Consider the following 20,054-nt stretch of genomic DNA (forward strand, 5'->3'; position numbering starts at 1 on the left):
AAGCTGAACAAATTTTAATATTAAGGTTATAAAATTGTACTTTAGTGTCTGTCTTATTTTGATCTGATTTTAAGAGATTTAATTAAAGAGGAAATGCCAAAAAATCAAGTTGTTTATTTTTAGCATAATTAAAAAAATGGAGATGCCGGGGATCGAACCCGGGGCCTTTCACATGCAAAGCGAACGCTCTACCACTGAGCTACATCCCCGATGGAAAATTTTGCATAAAGTACTATCTGTTGTTTAAGCTTATAGATACGTAGTATATTATTATTAGTCTGTGCATATAGCATAAAACTACGACGATGAACAATAAAACACTTGACTATATTATGCTTTATCGAAATTCTAAGATACAATAATTGGTACAATGGAAGGATTTTTAATGGTTCAAAGCAAAGACAATCTAAATGTTCCGTGTATCCGAAATAAAAGTCTTAACGCTGCAGTTTGAACGATGATTTTTGCCCATGTTTGCATTAAGATACGAATTAGTTAGGTACCTGCTTTTTTGTAATTTTACATATTTCCTATTTGCCAAATAGGTAAATGACGTACTTACCTTATTAATAACATAGAATATACTTTTAAAAGGTTAATATACTTTACCCACACGGATTCACATCTTTATCCAACTTCATGAAGACGTCCACGAATATTCGACGAAGGCATACCTACCTATATAGATTATAGAAATCCGCATGATTACATATGTGAGATCTTTCTTATTCACATAAACACTATAATATTTATGAGCAAGATAACGGTTAAAAAAGACTTCTCAGCCAGGCACTACTGTTCAATATAACTTAGATCCATTAGTTTGTCAATAATAAAAATGCAATAAATTCTCACTAAGTGCATTTGTGCAGACCATAATTATTGAATATATATGAGATATATCAATATCACTTTTTGTTAGGATAAAAATATTCTTAGTACTTAGTCTTTTATATTGCTTAGATGTGTATCTTAAGATAGACATATTAGGAACTTGTATTAATTAATTAGACCGAGTGTTTTTGTTAGATTCTCATAACTCTGGACCGCTTAGAACAGTGTTTCACAAACTGGGGTCCGCGAGTTTATACCAGGGTTTATGTCCGCAGACAAATTACGAAAGCTAGTATTGATGGAATAATCCTTAGAGCAAGGACTAAGGAATAATCTGTCAAATGATGGGTCGTTCAGCTATTTCGAATAAAAAAACTTTAAGAAAACAATAAATTTTTAAAATAATATAATATATATTGACTTAGTTAGGCGAATAAGTTTTTTTGGGGGTCCGCCTTTGGAAAAGGTTGGGAAAGGCTGACTTAGAAGATGTTATCAAAGTGGACTGAACGTAATTTATTGTTTATCAGTTCAATAATAATTGCTTGTGTACATGTACGTTACATTCAGGAACTTTTAAATATCACATTATACCTTCTCATGTATGATCGATCATAACAACGCTATTTTGTTTTCGAAATTTAACAATGTTGTTTTACGAGTCAGTTTAAATACGTTTTTGTATTTTCTAAGATAACTTGAACTAGGTAAGTAAGTAAATCTATAGGACTTGGTAAATATAAAACTGAAAAATAAGAAGAGTTATATATGTAATATAGGGAAATAAAATACTCAGTAGGTAATATTTAATCTCATATAATTTAATAGAATTGCAACAAGTTTGATCATTATTTCGAATCTAACTAATAGGTAATTAGTAGTTTAGTATAAAAATAAAATGCATTTTAAATAGGTAGATAAAGTTAATGAAAATTATGTTTTTTGTAAATATCTATGACTAGAAAATATAATATCTATGACATTATATAGGTACATAATTTCGTAAGTCGCTTATAATAAGCGACTTACGAAATAATGTATTGTCGCGAGTGAATAAAGAAGGAATACTGCCTGAGAAAATATAATGGTATGACATAGGAAACATCCTAAACCAATAATCGACCACCATCTATGGGATAACAACAACCTGTGATGCTTTTTGAAGCATCGCTCGCTAGATAAGCTATTAAAGAGGCAACCTCATTCGCTTCCACTATCTTCTTGAGCGGTGTTCCTGATGCTACATTTTTTGCGAACATATCTATTTGGTCTTCTGTTAAGCCGATATCTTTTATTATGTTGGTTTTTACGAAACCAGGATTGACGGCATTAACTCGCACTCCGTCCGGCGCCAACTCTAAAGCGACGCATTTAGTAAATTGATCCAAAGCCGCTTTTGACATATTGTAAGCTAAGGAGATAGTGTTAGGTCTCGTGCTTGTGATGCTGGACACGTTAACGATGCATCCCTTACTCTGTACCAGATGAGGAGTTGCTAGCATCGTTAGATGAAAAACGGCCCTCGTATTTACGGACATTATTTTATCATAACTGGCCATATCCGACTTTTTAATCCCACCCATTGCAGTTACGCCGGCGTTGTTAACCAACACATCTAGTTTTCCGAAATTTTCTATAGTTTCATTAATAATTCTTTCCAAATCTTCATCGACAGTAACATCAGCCACAATCGCGTGTGGTTTTATTCCTTTAGCCTTTTCGCAATATAACGCGATTTTCTTCAAATTATTTTCTTTGCGGCCCACTAGCACCAGTTTCGCTGATTGTTTTGACAAGTGGATAGCTGTTGCGGCCCCGAGACCCGAGCTAGCGCCAGTTATAAGCACTACTTTATCGTTGAAATCCATATTTAATAATTAGGAAAGGTAATTTAACAACTGTTATAATAAAGGTAGGTACCTAGGTACTTTATATGTAGGTATAGCTAGAGGCAAAACAAAACACTGTCCAACACTCTTGATGTATACTGTAAACAGTATATCATATGATCACGTAGTCGAAATAGCCAATAGGAATTTTTTGAAGTTTAAATTTGTCCTCGCACTCGTCACCAAAACATTTTAACAAATAACAAACGTCAGCTTGGTGCCTTGGTCAGCTCAGCTGGCGTCCCGACTCCCGCGTCCTGCGTCATCGAAGTAACGAGTGACAGTGACAACTGACAAGTGGAAATTTGTAAAATGAGAACCGCTGACCTGATTCGTTATTCAGAGCACTGACCTTAATTTCTTATCACAATCATGCCACAATAAGCAATATTTTGTGCCTCTGTTACACGGGCTGCATTTGAAATACAATAATTAGGAACTAAATCATTTTCTTGGAATACATTTATTTTTGACTCATCATTGCATTCCTGAACGCGTCTCAAATTTTTTTTTTATTTCACATAGAGCTAGTTATTAAAGAATACTTTTTTTCAATATACCTACACGTAGTGTATGATGACGGATGTAACTATTTATAATATTACCCAATTCACTTAGTTGTAAAATTCTATTCCTTTTTAGTTATCATATTTACACTGATAAGTACATTGTTTATTTTACTGAGGCAACCTTGGAGGTGGCATTACTTACATATTTCCTTCGAAATTGGCGCGCTATTTAAATTTAAACAATATGGCGTTGTAGCTTATTTTAACATTAATTATTTCGAGTACCTATTTATAATATTGCTTATAAATATAAAGGCAGGCACATGTTACAGATATGTATGATGTATGTAAATTAAGTTTAGGTTATGACGTAAGAATTTTATTCGAAACGAAAAAGATTTCTTTGAATTACCTACAACATTTAAACATAGCTCCTATTTCCTAATCAATATAAGTTCCATAAATCATAATTATTAATTCTATAATATAAAAATGAATCCCAAAATGTGTCGGTAAGCGCATAACTTGAGAACGGCTGAACCGATTTCGTTAATTCTTTTTTTATTATATTCCTTGAAGTACGAGGATGGTTCTTATGTAGAGAAAACGTAAATATGTACCACGGGCGAAGCCGGGGCGGACTGCTAGTACCTATATAAAAATGAAACCCGTTTCGTGTAGTCACGGCATCACGTGTGAACGGCTGAACCGATTTCGATAATTCTTTTTTTATTAAATTTCTTGAAGTACGAGGATGGTTCTTATGTAGAGAAAACGTAAATATGTACCACGGACGAAGCCGGGGCAACCGCTAGTTATTATATAATTTCTCTTTTCTTGTTTTTAATTGCTAGATCTGTAATCTTTGATTGACTTAATTGGAGTTATTATAAGCGGCTCTTTTGTAGAGCTTGCAGTTTGCTACTAATTTTTTACAAGAAATTTATTAATTTTAGTTGGTGTAATATTGCGTTCACTTTTACAAATTCAATATCGATAATCATTAATTTGACTTAATGGTAACGTTAATTATAAATTTCAATTTCATAATAGTTAATAATATATAATATTATATGTATTACAAATAATGTAACATAGAAAGTACCTATAGTGAGTTGGGGTAAGACCGGACGGATTTTAGACGTATTGAAATGGTCTAGCAAAAGCCCGATTTTCTCAGCACTAGTTCAAGATTTACTACTTAAAACTGATGTAAATGACAATTCATTTAGCATCGCTTTGCTCTACAATAAGTTTGTTCTTATAAACTCAACAGTTTCTGATTTTTAAAAACAAAACTTTTTATGATTATGGTAAAAAAGTACTCTTCAGGGTAAGTTCGGACATACTTTTAAATGCACTTCTATTGAATATAGCATAAGGTCGATTAAAAAAATATATCCGATCTTTTACGCTCTAAAATGATTTTGGAAATCTACTTTACAGACGTGCGGCTTGTCGGACTAATTACTAATTAAACACACCTGTGTTGTAACTCTGGTAGATAAATACCTTACTATTTTGTTAATATTAATAATTGTAAAAAAATATTTGTGTCTATTATTTTCTGGATATTTTGCTGAAGTAAAGATATAAGTAAGTAACTTTATTATGCTGTAATTATTAATAGAACATTTTTGTGTTTTGCATATTAGAAATTGACGTAATATTCAAGCCAATTGAACCGGATCAACCCGAGTTGGCTCGCCACTCGATAATGTTACTATATTGCCATGACCATGACGTGATCTTGAAATTTACTATCAATGCGCAAAAGTTTCACTTCAAAAATTATTCCTCTTTGTAATATTAACTAAGATATTGGGTAGGTACCAAGATTATATTCTCGAGAAAAGAATCCTCTTGTTCTCGTGAATAATGAATTATTATGTGTTGATAGCAGTAACAATATAATACATTTTTTCAGCAATCCACATACCTACTGTTTTTATAGCTACCTAAGCTTGCCTGTTTTGCAAGGATTAACTTACAAACTGCTCGACTGATTTAAAAAAATCCTATAACATGTGTATAACCTTTGGCAGAATTTATTTAGATCTTTTTATTGAGCGAAGCATACGTTTTTTAAGTACGAGAATAGGAAATAAGTATTTCATTACAGTAAATAACAATCTAAAATAACAGAAGCCAATAATTATTCCTACTTCCGCGCTTACGAAAAAATATCTAAATAATATGTCTTTCGTTTTGGTTCCTATACCTACAACTAGAATACCTATATTGTTTCATTTGTTTATCATAGAGTCGTGTGGAACCGGCAGCCGACCTCCCTGGCTAAACTAGCGCTTTACGCCATGATTTACTGAACTTATTTGATTTATCGAACAAACGTGACCATTCTATATTTCGTATTGTTTATAACTTGGGAATCTATTGTGTACGCCAATTTATTATAATGTTGACAAGACGGCTCCAGTTTTCGTTGCTACACGAATGTTCGATAATCTTTTATTGAAAATATTGTTTTGGTTATTTTTATTTAAAAATAAATAGGTTTGGTGAGAAATATTTTATTTGTATCTATTTATTAAAGGTTAATTGGGTTGACAATAAAAATAAATTAAAAAAACCATACATTCCATATTTGAATTTTAACTGCTTTTATATTTTTTATTTATTTAAGGTCACTGGACACAAACTAAACAGTTGTTCTAATTACAAATTGTATAGCTTTGTGATTGAAGGTACTGGTACCTACTTACCGGTACGACACTTTTGAAAATAAAATACTGGCTAATGTCTATATGTACATAATGTTATGAAAATCAACTCATTTTATTAACGAAATAACAAATAACATAAGCATTTATATCAACTTATAACATGGTTTAACAGTAAGCAGCAGTAAGTCGTATCTAAATCATTCGGTATCCATTTCTGGGGCAGGACATTCATTCAAGATCACATTTACATATAAAACATCCCAATATATCAATTCGACCACGAATGCAATTTGTGAATGGCGCCCATAAATAACTATTTCCCGTTTGACACATAGCGACCCTTCACAGAAGCGGGCAACACCGTTCCGTTTTCCCGCTATCGTTTGACAGATGTGTTTCGAATTTGAAAACCGGAAGGATTCGAATCCGCCCAAATCAAGTGTGAAATTCAATTGAGCGGCAATAAATTTTGACGGTTTGAAAAATGCAATGCTCTCGGGTTTTGTATTGCTTTGATTAAATCCTGAAATGTGGCAAATATGTCACGTATCTACGATTTTATAAGTTAATATTAGATAGAGAATATCTTTGTAGAAATCAGGTCATAGTATAATGCCTCTACATAATATAGTAGTAGGTATTATACTATGGTATAAGTTATAACCGTATAATATAAGTGAAATTAAAGTAAATTGTTTTAACTCCTACACGTATGGGGATGTAGCTCAGTGGTAGAGCGTTCGCTTTGCATGTGAAAGGCCCCGGGTTCGATCCCCGGCATCTCCAATCCTTTTTTATGATAGAAACGAAACATTAAAACGTTGAATTATGTAATAGCTGGTACCTATTAAGTTCAATGATCACTAGGTTTTTAGTTTTATTTTTTAATTTCTTCGAGGTGAGTGTACAAGTGTAGGTAATGTAATAACATATGCAATATTTAACTGTGGATGTTGGTATGATAAGTACGTAATAATATATTATGTATACTATCTGTCACTTATAAACGACAAGAATTTCTATAGAATAAAAAACCTAATAATGTTAAATTAAATTTAAAAAATTGCATTATTGATAAATGTTGTCACTGGTCACTTGTAAACCCCGAGTTGCGAGGTGGTTAAACCTGACTTGTACCTAACATTAATTATTTAATGTGTATATAATAATGAGTTTTAAACCAACTAGGAAAACGTTAATTTGTCTTAACTCTACATAAAATCAACTGTTACATACTTTATGCTATCCAAAGCTAAATCTCTCGTCATTTATAACGTTATTCTTATCTCTGCCACGTTGCAAATCATTTCCCACGAAAAACGTTATTTTATCTGTAGCATTACATAATCTGTGGTTCAGGTAAGCACGTAAGTGTAGGTACAAATTGTTAGTTTATGGGCCATTTCGCGGCAATCGGCAGATTAGGCTATCCATCAGCGAACAGTTGCTATACATCGCGGAAACGGCGCCATATACCTCTGTACTGCAACATTATGCTGAATGTTTTATTCGAAACGAGTACGGAATAAGATACACTATCGAATTATTGTGAATGTATGTTGGGCTTGTACTGTTTTAAATCAGCCAAAAGTATCATTGGAACATTGGAAGTTTCCTCTCTAGTTTTTTGCTGATTTAAACATATTACAACTGGAGTCGAAACTTAATAACCTATAGTCCGCACACATGACACGATCCAGGTTTTGGATGTAAATCTATATTTAACATAACGACCAAAATTCAAAAATTAAATACTTACATAGGTGTACGAAGTATAGATTTAGAATATATAAGTCACATCAAAATAAAATTCCGTTAACTTATCTTCTACATGTCTATAATTGTTAGGAAGGTAAGTTTTATATTAAATTGAAATTAACAGATAGATAAAAATTCGCTGTACCAGTTGATATAAACGTAGATCATATTTAAAATTATAATTTCAGACTTCATCTATACTTATACAGACTCATTTTCCGAGAACCAGTACAATCGTAATTAAAGGCAAATGCCCGAATTTTTCTCAATTTCCCCGCGATCCAATAAAGAAATGCAAATGAGGTGTGGCTAAGAATTATTGCGTCAACCAGGGTTGTACCCAATGTTATCGATAAATATAAACAGATGGAGTTTCTAACTAAACGTATAAATTCATTTAGTTTTAATAGATCTGCTTGTATAATTTTTGATGTACACTGTAGTACTCAATTACACTTTTAAAATAATCTAGCAATTAATTGTGATTTCTGAATGTTACGATTATCGTTTCATTCTGATAGATTTTAGTAGAGCAATTCTTAGCACTTTTGTACCTAATACATTGTTTTATACTTACATGTAAGATGTAACTTTAACGTGTACAAATTAATTTAATAGTAAAATTAGCATAAAGGAGCTTGAGAAATATGTAGGGAACATGAATGATGAGACACGATAGAGATTTTAGGATAATTTTTATTTAATACGGTAAATTCAGTCACTGCCCAGAATGAAAGGCTAAAAAAATTTCATCGATAAATCTGTACATGACTACACCGTCCCCCGTGTACTGTAAAAAAGTTTTTATAGCTAATTCCGTACGTCGCATTAATGGACCCGTCGATACTTGTAAATGAACTTCAGATGACTCCGCCATTGTTTTACTGTCTGTTTGCAGATTACATTTGTTTACGACTTTTATAGGGTTTTTTAGATGACGGTTGGAGTGGTTTTTCAATGCTTGGACAATCTCGATCAACGGTTGGAGTGCTTTTGGTTATCTGGGTGCTCATATTGCTCATAATACGGATAACATATACATAAGCACACATTACATATAAGTCTTTACTTTGTATCATTACAAAAATAAAGAATTACAAGTCTATTATTTAATTTATAGTACAGTATTATTTAATATATAGGTAACTTAGTAAGAAGGTACTAATACCTAGTAAAAAGTTATTTGGAGATGCCGGGGATCGAACCCGGGGCCTTTCACATGCAAAGCGAACGCTCTACCACTGAGCTACATCCCCGATACATAATTAAATGTAATATCATAATCTATAATATTAATTATGGTAATTATATTTATCTTCAAGTACTTGACATTATAACAAAGGAACCTAATGAACATGTGGTTTCATCTATTCTTTGTGTTAAATTAATATAATGGACTATTCAAAGACAATACTAAATTAATTTCCCTTAAGATTATAATCCTAATTTATACATGAGGTAACTTGTATTATGATATTTTATAAAAAGACCCAGATGAATTTATAGACGTTTTCGCGCGAATAAATTATAATTATAAACACAACAATATTGACTCTGATTAAAAAATAACCAACCAGTATATCTTTTCTAGTTTTTTATTTTCAGTTATATTAAATTAAACTATGTTAAAAAAAACAGTTATTAAAAAGCTTGCAATTTTGAACATGTATTTCAAAATTCAGTCGGTAGTATTTGAAAAGTATTCCCATAAATTTTGACCTATTTTTAATTACGATGCCGTACAGCTTACCTACAATATACAGACATTTTAATAAACTCATTATTCCTTATATGATCGGATTCTAATTATTCAGTATGAGCATTAAATCATAAGGTTGTCAAGGGGTCGGGAAGAAGTCGACTATGATGGCATTCCTCTTGCCCATAAAAATATCTTCACGCACTAAATGAGGATTAAACCCCATTAAATGAGACTCAGTTATGCTATATTTTAGGACGATATTTGAAAATTAAGTAGATCGGGTAAATTTCATTCAGAATTTTCCTCTAAATGAAAGAAATATAAGAACGGAATTTGATTTTTCTTGTTGCATTTCTGCTACTTGCCGTAAGATGTCGCTAGTGTCTAGAGAGGCTTCTTTTTCATGGTTCTTTATAATTTTATTAAATGAATCGGTAATAGATTTTTCCTTTCAATGATAAATAATAATAATTTATAAATGATGTTTTACCATTTAAACCTAACCATAGGGCTAAGTGGCGTGCCATGGGTGAGACCTACGTCCAACAGTGAACGAACACAGGTTGAAAGAGAGAAAAGAGAGTTTTACCATTTTACTTTTTAATAGATACATTTAATGCAAAAGCTTTCTCCTCAAAAGCTAAAACCTAGAATTACGTATCAAATGCATCTATACTAAAAGTATAAATAAGTTTCACTACAGACTACGGAAAATTTACTTAATTAAATACAAAGTAATGCAAAAAAAAACAAATATAGTATAGGTACTATCAGCGCGTCATAACAACTGGTGCTTCGCAGTTTCATTCGCGTCACGTCGTGAGGGCGCGCACCGTACGCTGACGAATAGTTACTATAATATTATTGTTTTAACGTAATCTTTAATATAAATAATAAATATTACTTTATATGTATAAGTAGGTCTATAAGTTAGTGATAAGGCTATTGTAGAGATCGTGGGTTCGATTCCTACGACTGAAATTAAATTTTAAGTCATTAAGATAGAGTTTTCAGCTAGCTTCACAAAAGTTTTTTTTGTTTAATATGTTCGATATGTTATATTACTGAAAATGACCTTTAAATAATATAATATCACTTGTTCTATAATAGTTATCTTTATTTAAGGCATTTTGAAAAAATAAAGAAATAATTCTCGAAGACTTCAACCCAGATTTTTAATTGTTCCTGAAATAAAACACCGAAGATATCTCAATTTTTATTTTCAATAAAGACACGTATACATTTGTCCTTCACTTATTGTTTACAAATAAATCGTTTTAAAACCGTCACGATAAATGCGATATTCGCTACATTATTGCTCTATAAAATATAGCTTTAACAGAATAAAACATGGTGTCTGCAGCGAGGGTGTATCGACTGAAACTTCTATAGCTAAGGTATAACGCAGCCGGTAGCACGTACCTCCTACGTGACCAGCATCCACAGATACAAAAAGCGAAAAACAAGATGGAAATACGGAAAATTATTTCGGAAATAAAATTTCCAGCCAACACTGGAAAATTCGTTTATGAATGCGAAAGTTGCACGGTTTAATACTCGCTAGGTATACATGGGGGGTTAGACAAGTGGCTTTCTATTAGCGTAACGTTTGATAGAATAGATTATGAATGTATGAGATTGACGTAAGCTGTCAATACATTTATCTACAGCTTATGTCAATCTTATACATTCATAATCTATTCTATCAAACGTTACGCTAATAGAAAGCCACTTGTCTAGGGGGGCTGGCTCGTAAACATTTTATGACTTTAGTTTTGAATAATTTTGAACTGACGTGAATACGTGAGGGATTACTTTGTCATATATTTTGGTGTAAAAGAGAAAAGAATCATAATATATACACTTACCGAATAATATTGATAATTTATAACTCAATAACCCATGGCAATTTTTACGATCTTTATTTTATTCCATTCCTCAGCCTAGAATATCTGAATAATTAAAAAAAAAAAAAATTTTTTTTTATAAGGAAAGTAAAATACCGAATACTGGCCGATTTGGTCACGTAACACAAGGGCTGTGAAACGTGATGAGTCCACCTTGCATTAAGGGAAGTTTGGATCTACCTACGTCTGTTTTATGAGATTTCAAACAATTAGGTCTTTCCCTCATTCTCTTTTTACACATTGAAGATGGTATCAAGAAAATAAAGGTGATACATACTAACTTGCATTAGAGTCTTAGTGCAAATGTCTAAACTATGATGGTTCTTATCTACTTATAGGTAAATGGGAAAGCCATTTTTATTTTCTGTAAATTTATTCACATAAAATCTTTTCCACATCATAACAGTTTTTCCCATATGAGCAGATAAATGTTGTTTTTTATTATTTTAAAACATAAATATTTTTTTCCAAAATACCAAGTTTTTATCCAACCACTCACTTTTTATCCAAGATGTTTGTAAATTGTAACTAATGGCAAGTGACCGTTATTGCGTCTTGGACAAACAAATTGTTTTCTGACGAAGGGACGGCTACTTTTTGTGGAGAGATATTAAAAAAGTACCTAAGTGTGATTCTATTGCCGTAACGACACGTGCGTGGTCAGTGTATGAGGTTCCTAAACAGGCGATAAATGGTTACTATAATATGAACTTACAATTAAAAGACATGGAAAGTTAATACACTATTTGTTTATTATTTATTGTGTATTCATCAAGCTTTTTTAGCATGACCATAATATACATAATATATAAGACCTAAGTGTATAATATCTAATCTCCTCATTCATCGCACTTACACTCTTAAAATGATTTGTCTGTCTAAAGTTAAATGCTGGACGGTGTATCTTAAATATATAATAAAAATATTTATTAAACTTTTAAATAACTAACCTAAACTAATTAATCACAGAGATTTAAGCAAACACTGATTAAGTTCATAAAATAGTGCATGTATAACAGTTTGTACAGAAACTAAATATAAAAATACTGAATAAATATACTTACTTTTTCTAATACTTTCCAGAAAATGCCAAATATTTTACGCTAGTTTCCTAGCCTAAACTAATGTAGCAGAAGGGTCCACTTGCATTTGGCGTCGCAGTAAATCATAAGTAAGCCGATTGTTGATGACGAACGTATTGCCATCACCGCGACATCTCACTGCAATCTTGATTTATGATCGTTATTTATTGTATAATTGGACGTATCTGTTTGAATCTTGTGTTTTATTGATAGGTAGAATCAATTAGAATATTGATATGTGTGGTATAAACGGTTTGTATGGTCCTATTCTGATACTAGAGAAGAAATCCTTTATTTTTAGTCGGTTACAATACGTATAACTAGGTATTACTAATATAATTAATGTAATAAAAGTCACTACATATACATACAATAATAATAGTGATGTAAAACGTATGATGAGGTACGAAATCCTTAAACTTACATGTAGAGCAAAACTTACCAAAGGGCTTATAATTAATATTCAAATAATTTGCAATGGCATAAAGATGTCTGCAGCTGAAAATAAGAAAAGATTTCAATTTGTATTGTTAACAACAATTATCATAAAAGCTCGTCAATGCTATTTTAAATTCAACGAACTTTTTAATTGCTTCTGACGTTAATAATTATTTTTGTCATTAACCAAATTTAAAGAATTATAGCCTTTGTAAAATTCTTTGATCATCGTATTCAATATATTCCAATTTAAACATAAAAACGAGCGTACCGTTCGCAAATTCCGCCAAATACTTCACACCTATCTCCCATAGCTATCAAACGTTCAAAATATTGTTTTGGTATATTGTTCTACTTTTTACAAAGATGGCGAGCGTGCACGCCAGCTATTCGAGGCTTCGATTCAGTATCGATACGAAAGAATTCCGCCGGCTATGCGACGACACAATGTCATATACAAGTAATTGTATATAATTGGTATTTCTCAAGAACAATGACTCGAAATTACCCTTTGAGTGAAATAATTATGGTGATTTTTTTGCGGACGGTCCCGATCGCTTTGACAAAAGCCGGTGTCGATTTTCCGTTTTATTGCCGATTGTGTATTGATTATTGCTTTAATGAGTAGTTTATTAGAGCTTTTATAGGTACGGCTATGATATTGCTTTTTCTTTTGCCTGTCTATTAACTGGATTTCAATTAATGTTTTAGGTAGTGTTAATATTAAAAGTATGAAAAATATGTGGTCTTGTTTCATTTTCTTACTGAATTGATAATAATAATAGTCATTTAGGTAGCTTATAAATTAATTATTATTTGAGATAGGTACAGACTACAGACAAGTTGCGCAAAGTGGTCGCTAAAATCCGTTAAATACATTATCCTTGTTCTTATTAATGACTCAAGTCATATTACCGAATCTGAGGAAGACTCCAAAGCCCATAACTACAGGGCGGTCTCGTAATAAATAAACTCAATAAAAACACCAAGAGGTCGTTTACATTTTTACAATATCACGATTTAGATGGCCCGAAGCTCGTACAGAAGATCGCAACTCAATGGTATGCGAGTTTTTGTCTCCACGCTTTATGTCAGCCCCCCACTTGCAAAGGCTTTTTCCATTTTATTTAACGAATCGATGAATAAGAATAATGTATGAAAAAGTGTCTGGTTGTGATTGAATGCGGACTTTATCTCGAGATTGGTAGATAGCGCGTTACTTGTTTGAGTTACGGTGCTTTGTACAAGCGCCCTCGACGTGCTGTTTTTGCACTGTATTGCAATATTTCTCATATTTAGCTGTAGCTGCTAGTCTGTAGTAGGTTGGGACTTGGGTTATTAATAGATTCTGACTTAACAAATGAAACACAAGATGTAAAACAACATATTTATTTCATTAAAACTTCCACAAATTGTAACATGTCTCTTAAAAGTTAAAACCTAGGTATTAAATGTATGTCCATAACATAAAATCAATAAGAGAATAGGTATTTCAATTTTATAGCGTGCTCTGCGTGAGCAATAGTTTCAGCGTGAGCTTTTTATAATTTATTTATTCATATTATTATGCAACTTTCATCCTATACTTTATACTTTAATCTTTGGTAAAAAATATCAAAAATTATATACTCGTGAGTGATCTCCATGCATCACAATAATAAAAATTGACACAATAGGCATGACGAAAGATTTTGAAATCCTCTTCCATAATGTGTGTATACGTTTACTATACAAGAAAAACCCTATATTTCGGTAATATACTTAAATTTAACGAAGATAAAAGCCATTTTTCAAAAAATATTTATAAACTGTGCCAAAACAGCTCGCGGGTGTCATGGCGTAGGTGTGACGTCACTCTTAAGTAAATACGTAATTATTTGTACGCATTGCGAAGAAAATTAAATAAATATTTATTCAATATGTGTTAGAGAAACGAATTTCAAAGTTTATAAGTGGTGTGCAGTATTGCAGTGTGAATCCCTATAAAAATAATGCTCAGAAATGTGTTAGTAATTATTTCAACCGAGAAAATAATAAGAAATGATTGTATAAAGTGGGCGCGGAGAACCCCGAAACCACGTATTGTGAATTCGCAATTATATTTCTGTTCTGAGTCGATAAAGCATACGGGAAACAAAAGAAAATACATAAAAATGCGTATTCTCAACATATTCATAACAACAAAATACATCTGACGTGAGTTGTTTATTTAAACGTGACGTCACGCGTGTTTTAGTCAAAATGGCCAACTGCAGAATTTCAATGTTTTATTTTATTGATAATCTCATTAATCTTAATGTTTTTTAGATTTTTAAGTCACTATATTTAATTTATTTAGTATACATTTTCCCTTGAAAACACTAATATGATCATTTATGGATACTGTCGTCATGCCTATTATATGTACATGTTTTAAACAATGTGGATATGAAGTTGGCAGTGACTAAATATTACAAGTGGAATGAATATAATGATATCGGTACATTCTAATGATAATATGTTTCAAAGAATGCAGTAAAAGCAGAAGTACAATTATGAAAACAAGTTGTAGAATTATTTTTAAAACATTTTTAATTTTTGTGAAAAGTTATCTAAACTGAAGGTCGTAGTTACTTTACATATAGTTGTCAGACGTTTAATCTATACTAATATTATAAAGCTGAAGAGTTTGTTTGTTTGTTTGTTTGTTTGAACGCGCTAATCTCGGGAACTACTGGTCCGATTTAAAAAATTCTTTCGGTGTTAGAAAGCTCATTTATCGAGGAAGGTTATAGGCTATATATCATCACGCGACGACCAACAGGAGCGGAGCCACGGGGATGAAACCGCGGGAAGCAGCTAGTTGCTGAATAAATAGAATAAAAAGTAAAATCTGGGTAGGTACTTTTTTTTTTTTTTTCAGCAAACAACTTTTGTTTTAACCTGCAACATGAACATTGAGTACTTAAAATAATATAAATCTGTTGAAATATTATAATATTATGCGGTACCTATTGAATTTTAAGCTACCTATTTATCTATAAGTTATTTCTTCCGCTTGTTTGTGTTAAGTAAATATCATTAAAAATTAATAAAGTTCACCGAGAATCAAGTTAATCGTTATTAATATTTCTTTTATAATCTGACTCCATTGTCACAACTCACATCTCTCACATCAATCTAAGATAAACACAATATACTGTACGTAGTATATATATCTGTCAACTGTGATAATAATCAACTAGCTTTCTAACATATGAATACTTGTCAACCGAACGTATTGCAATGTATCGACTCATCCAAGGTCCCTTAATTGCATTAATTGGTGCATCAATAAGCCCAACATTATCTGATGGCTTTTAATTAAACCGTTCATTAATTACATTATAATTACCGGGGACAATGACGCCAGCTGACGGCGGGATGCCGAACTAACGACCGCATTGATCGCCGATCGATCAGTGAAAAGTGAATTGACAAAAAGTTTATTGCCCTTTTTCTCTAAACGTATGCTTTAGAATTATGTGAAATTGGATAGGACGGTTGGGGATTTTTATAGCTACAAACTATGGTATAATGTTTGTGGAAACATTTAGATTGTTTCCGTGGTTTTGTGTTTAGTGATGTTTGTAATTTTGTGTTCGAAAGACTTCGAAGTATTTTATTTAAGTAGTTTAATTATATCATTCATTTAAAGTATCATATGTCTTTTTAATGTTAACTGTAGTTTTTTTTTAATTATTAACATATCTACATCAAATCTGTTTGTTTGCTCGTATATGGTCATATAAAGGTGTTATAATACAGTCATGTCATGTCATCATATTAAAGTCATGATACAAATCGCCGTCCTCGGAGAATAAAATGATAATCGCCATTATCGTAGTTTTATTGTTATGCGATATTTGAAGCCTACGTAGCCTAATACATCTATACAATTTTTTTTTGTATTTTTTCTCCTGTTATCCACAAAGTTATAGGATATTACAATTGTATTCACTGCTTTTTCCCAGAACATATTCGTACTAGAAAAAAAAGATACTTAGTAATATGATAGTGAAAAAGTTTCTTCACTCTTTATGTGGTAATAACTTTTACAATAATATTCTCGGAAAAAAGAAACGGCGAAATAATGACGAACGCCTATTATCATTTTATTCTCGTAAAAATATGTTTTGGCGCCATTCGTATGATCATGTACATTATGATCACGATGTAGATCAGGAAGACTGATTTTAATTATTTTTTAGTGTCTTAATTTTTTATGTAATAATAGTTGATTACTCTAATATTGTTTAAAAAAAAACCCAGAATAAAAGTTCATTGGATATTATCCATTAATGCATATGTCCAATATAAACGAGAATAAAATGATAAGTGTGTATTAGTAAATTTACATTTCAGTCAAATGCTACTAACTTTTTAAATTTTAATTATCTTCAGTTCTCTTAAAGTTATTAAAAATATTTTAAAACATAATAAAAGGTTAAAAAATTAGCTACCACTGAGCCTTTTTTTATATCTCTACGTCTATTGCTTTGCGAGTTATAGACAATTATCGGTTTTTTATTTCTCCTGAAAAGTTGTGTTTTTGCTGTTATCATTTTATTCTCCGGGGACGGCGATGTATTCTTGCAGCTTTTAAAAATATGACGAGCTAAGAAAATTTCTTCACCATAAATCATAAAATATGAATATGTAAAATATAAGTTTGCAGGCGCAGACCGCGGGTCGACGCGTCGGTGTCGCGCGACGAAAAAGTCGCCGCGCTCGTCGTTCTCTATTGACAAGACATTGACGGATACGGCGAACGATAGGGCTGCCGCAGGGCTAATTTTAGTACTTTTTGAGGTAGAAATAGGTTGATGGTAAATTTCTAAATCAAACACACATTTTAATTATATAATAGAAGGAAAATACTTACTTACTTACTTCAACGGCGCAACGACCCAAAGAGGATCTTGGCCTCCGACACCAACGATGAAACCGACGGGGCGCCCACCGATCGGCTTGCTCATGTACATTGTACACCCTCTTCGCAGCGCGATCGTTTGGCATGGCAATAGAAGGAAAATATCAAGACAAATTTATTTTATTAAAATAGGTAAGTAAGTATATGAAATGAAAAAGCTCACTCCAATTAAATTACATTTTTAATTTAATTTTGATGTTGGGGCTACAATCTGTATGAGAATATTAGGTACGGTGTGCAACTACATGTGTATTTGTTTAATACTATGAGGCTACTATGAGGTAACCATTAAATAATTTTCAAAACACCTGTGAAACACTTGTTCATTAGGAACCTTTTGTTAAATATATGTACTTATCGTGTACTTACCTTAGGTACTTTGATAATGCGGAAAGGTTTTATTCAGAATCATATTATATCATATGATATTATTGGGGATGTAGCTCAGTGGTAGAGCGTTCGCTTTGCATGTGAAAGGCCCCGGGTTCGATCCCCGGCATCTCCAGTTTTTTTTTATTCTACCTACATTTATCTAATTAATACTTATTTTCTATTTATTCTTATTAACTGTAATTTTTGAAATTCATGGTAGCTCTTGCCCATTATGCCTAATCGTATTTCTCTTACCCGCCAGCCCTATCCTAATATACATGGTAGAAGATACCGACTTGACATGTTTACGGGCCAATTATTTGTATGGATGCCGCCGCAATAATGATTTCTTGTCCGTCCGTCCGTCCGCTTCATACATTCGCGCTTTTTCTCGCCTTATAACAAAATACCTTCCGTTGTTTGTATTGGGTGCGAGGTATCGATTAAGAATCGCTTCAAGGCTATATTTGGAGTATAACTTATAAATGAGAGTGAATACGATATCTGATTTAAGAGAACTTGCTTCTGACTTTATAGTCATAAGAACTATTATTGGGTCTGTATTGTTGAAGATTAAAATATTTAAAAAATTGGTTTGAAATTAGTGTTATTATAACAATTACAATTATAAGTAGGTATAGTGTTAGTATAAGTTGTAAAAATTATGTATCATAAATTTTGTTATATTTTAGACTCACAATTTTTCAAACAATTTTTTGTGTTGTGTTACATATTCTTAAAAAATATTATTAAGTACCAGTTATTATAGTGAAATCTTAGTGAAATAAAGTTGGGAAACGAACGTAAAAAATATTATGATAGTACCGAAACATATTTCAGTAGCTACTAATAAGTCGGAAAATGCGAAGTAACTATGATTAACATAAACTCTACATACTTACCTACTTATTATGTTTTAAATAATTATTAATTTTTACATTCCAATATTTGTTCAGATTGCTGTAATTGAATCATAAAGAGGATTAAAAATAAAATTTCAATACCTCTAACATCGGGGATGTAGCTCAGTGGTAGAGCGTTCGCTTTGCATGTGAAAGGCCCCGGGTTCGATCCCCGGCATCTCCAACTTTTTGATTTAGCAATTTTTTTTCAATGATTTATTTCATATATTATACATATATTTTCAAACATTAAATTTGTAAATTATCTCTTTGGAGATTCTCTACACCTACCTATAAGAGTAGTAGTCCCGAATCTATCTTTGTACCAGATTTCTTTCAGATCCTCACCTGTTTTTCTGTAAAATAATAACAAACATAGTTCTTATAAACTTTCACGTTAATATTAGTATTATATTATCTGTGATATTAGTAAGAAGTAGAACAAGAAGTTTTAATAACCCAAAAGTTGGCTAAAAACACACACTCAGCATGGCACGGTTTGGATCGATAGAGGCGCGTGACTTGAAAGGTAATCCAAGTAATCCGCACCTTGGCTTCGCTTATACAAAGACTGTACCTACTTCAAAGGAAATTCTGATCGCCAGTTTGAAGGTAATTAGTTTATATCACCATCATATTTATGAATATCATTTATTATAAAGTTTTACGGAAGTTTTCTGAACTCTTAGAAAATTTTGGTATCAATTTTGTTGTAATCGTAAAAATATTTCTGGGTTTGAACTGTGAAGTGGTGAAATTGGAAGTCTGTTCAATTGTTTTTGATCTCTAGCTTCTACTATTTGTGCTTTTGAGAGTGAGGGCCTTTCTTTGTTTGCTTCTGGATTGATCGATTGTTGCTCTTCTTGTTTCAGTTCTTTTTAGCTGGACCTCCTGAAAAAATAGAGACATATTTCAGTAGATCAAATCGGCACTTCGATTAAATTGACGAAAGTTCTTTCTTGCGGAATTAATGGAGGATTAAAAGTTATCATTTTATATGTGGTGCAGTAAAATTTTGATATTTTG

The 20,054-nt window shown here is 31.9% G+C and overlaps 1 protein-coding gene and 5 non-coding genes across 6 annotated transcripts; 3 read left to right on the top strand and 3 right to left on the bottom strand.

Moving 5' to 3' along the window:
* Window positions 1-137: 137 nt before the first annotated feature.
* On the bottom strand, window positions 138-209 carry Trnaa-ugc. Its single transcript has one exon. It is a non-coding gene; the product is annotated as a tRNA-Ala (tRNA).
* Window positions 210-1,634: 1,425 nt separating this feature from the next.
* Window positions 1,635-2,815, bottom strand: LOC123700671 (3-oxoacyl-[acyl-carrier-protein] reductase FabG-like). The gene has a single exon (XM_045647947.1). It carries the CDS (start codon window positions 2,700-2,702, stop codon window positions 1,941-1,943), a length of 762 nt encoding a protein of 253 aa, XP_045503903.1. The 5' UTR covers window positions 2,703-2,815; the 3' UTR covers window positions 1,635-1,940.
* A 3,815-nt stretch (window positions 2,816-6,630) lies between these two features.
* Trnaa-ugc lies at window positions 6,631-6,702 on the top strand. The gene has a single exon. It is a non-coding gene; the product is annotated as a tRNA-Ala (tRNA).
* A 2,156-nt stretch (window positions 6,703-8,858) lies between these two features.
* On the bottom strand, window positions 8,859-8,930 carry Trnaa-ugc. The gene has a single exon. It is a non-coding gene; the product is annotated as a tRNA-Ala (tRNA).
* Window positions 8,931-18,187: 9,257 nt separating this feature from the next.
* Window positions 18,188-18,259, top strand: Trnaa-ugc. Its single transcript has one exon. It is a non-coding gene; the product is annotated as a tRNA-Ala (tRNA).
* An 881-nt stretch (window positions 18,260-19,140) lies between these two features.
* Trnaa-ugc lies at window positions 19,141-19,212 on the top strand. Its single transcript has one exon. It is a non-coding gene; the product is annotated as a tRNA-Ala (tRNA).
* The last annotated feature ends 842 nt before the right edge of the window (window positions 19,213-20,054 follow it).

Source organism: Colias croceus, chromosome 20 (genome assembly GCF_905220415.1).
Source record: "Colias croceus chromosome 20, ilColCroc2.1".
In the NCBI taxonomy this organism is placed as follows: domain Eukaryota; kingdom Metazoa; phylum Arthropoda; class Insecta; order Lepidoptera; family Pieridae; genus Colias; species Colias croceus.